The sequence below is a fragment of the Orycteropus afer genome, unplaced genomic scaffold (assembly GCF_000298275.1).
Source record: "Orycteropus afer afer isolate SDZICR_OR568_19922 unplaced genomic scaffold, OryAfe1.0 scaffold00377, whole genome shotgun sequence".
Classification (NCBI taxonomy): domain Eukaryota; kingdom Metazoa; phylum Chordata; class Mammalia; order Tubulidentata; family Orycteropodidae; genus Orycteropus; species Orycteropus afer.
In genome coordinates this window covers 382,376-383,706 of record NW_006921964.1, presented here as the reverse complement: position 1 = coordinate 383,706, position 1,331 = coordinate 382,376, and the positions used below count along the sequence as shown (strand labels likewise).

The following is a 1,331-nucleotide window of genomic DNA, read 5'->3' as shown; positions in this document are numbered from 1 at the left end:
TATCAATCCATGCAGCGTGGAATGAGAGGCTAAGAGCCACCTGCAGACCCTCCTCAGAATCTAGGGTGCAGTACCCATAGGTCCACCATTCACACACATGGCTTTGAATTTCCATTCACATCTCCAGTCAGCACCAAGCAGATCTGTTAATACACCTGCCACCTGCACACCCCACAAAGCTGGCTAGTTATTTCCATGAATTCACTAGGCACATTTATTAACCATTAGCCTGCACTCATGATCCTGTAGTGGCAATGGTGGGCAGTAGGCAGTGGATGGCACATGCTCACTTGCTGTCCACCCGTTTGAGCTGCTCCTTGCCATTAATGGTCACCGACTTGAGCTGCCCATCCTCCTCAACCTCCACACGCTCCTGCCCATTCTCCACGATGCGTTTGGTGGTGATCTTGCGTCCATTGACCATCTCGGTGGATGACATTACTGACTTGAACCCCGAGCTGCCTGAGCCGGATCCCCCAAAGGAGGTGGATGAGAAAGTGGTGCGGCTGCTACCCCCTCCATGGCCCAGCATGTTGTCAAAGGATGAGAAGGCCTCCATGAAGGCTGGGAACTCACCAAAGCCTGCTGAGAAGGCCCCACGCAGGCCACGGCCACGGCCATCATGGTCATTGTTGAATGGGTTGTCCCAGAAGTCAAAGGAGAAAGGGTCTAGGCCACCAAAAAACTCGCGGAAGATGTCCTCAGGGTTGCGGAAGGTGTAGCCAGTGCCAAAGGGACTGTTGTAAGGGGTACTGGCCCCACCACCTGCCCGCCAGCTGTCACAGCCTGCTCGATCATACACAGAGCGCTTCTTGGAGTCAGAGAGAACTTCGTAGGCCTCGGACACCTGCTTGAACTTCTTCTCCGCCTCCTCCTTGTTGTCAGGGTTCTTGTCAGGGTGCCAGCGCAAGGCCAGCTTACGGTAGGCCTTCTTGATGTCCTCTGGGGAGGCACTGGACTGCACCCCCAGCACTTCATAGAAGTTGGCCATGCCACAGGGAATTGAGGCACTGGTGGGGTGGGATGAGAAGGTGAAGTGGGCACAGGGGCCCGGGTGGTAAGGATGGACACGGTGGAGGCAGCAGGTGGGGTGAATCCCTTCAGCCAGGGCTTTTGCTGGAATCTGCTAGCTCCAGGCGTGGCTTTGCCCAGCAAGTTTACCTTTTCATAGTATCAGTTCTCAGGGACAGGTAGGGGCCTCCTCTGTGAGGAGCAGGGGAAGGGGAGGGCCACTAACACACTGGGGCCAGACCAGGGGTAGGCCCCCTTCATAGCTGAGGCAAGGGCCTTTGTGACATCAGCTCCTGGGTGTGGTAACCCTCACCCCCAGC

At 56.1% G+C, this 1,331-nt stretch overlaps 1 protein-coding gene across 1 annotated transcript; it reads right to left on the bottom strand.

Moving 5' to 3' along the window:
- Positions 1-286: 286 nt before the first annotated feature.
- DNAJB8 (DnaJ heat shock protein family (Hsp40) member B8) lies at positions 287-991 on the bottom strand. The gene has a single exon (XM_007953205.1). The coding sequence runs from the start codon at positions 989-991 to the stop codon at positions 287-289; it is 705 nt and encodes a 234-aa protein (XP_007951396.1).
- Positions 992-1,331: the final 340 nt, after the last annotated feature.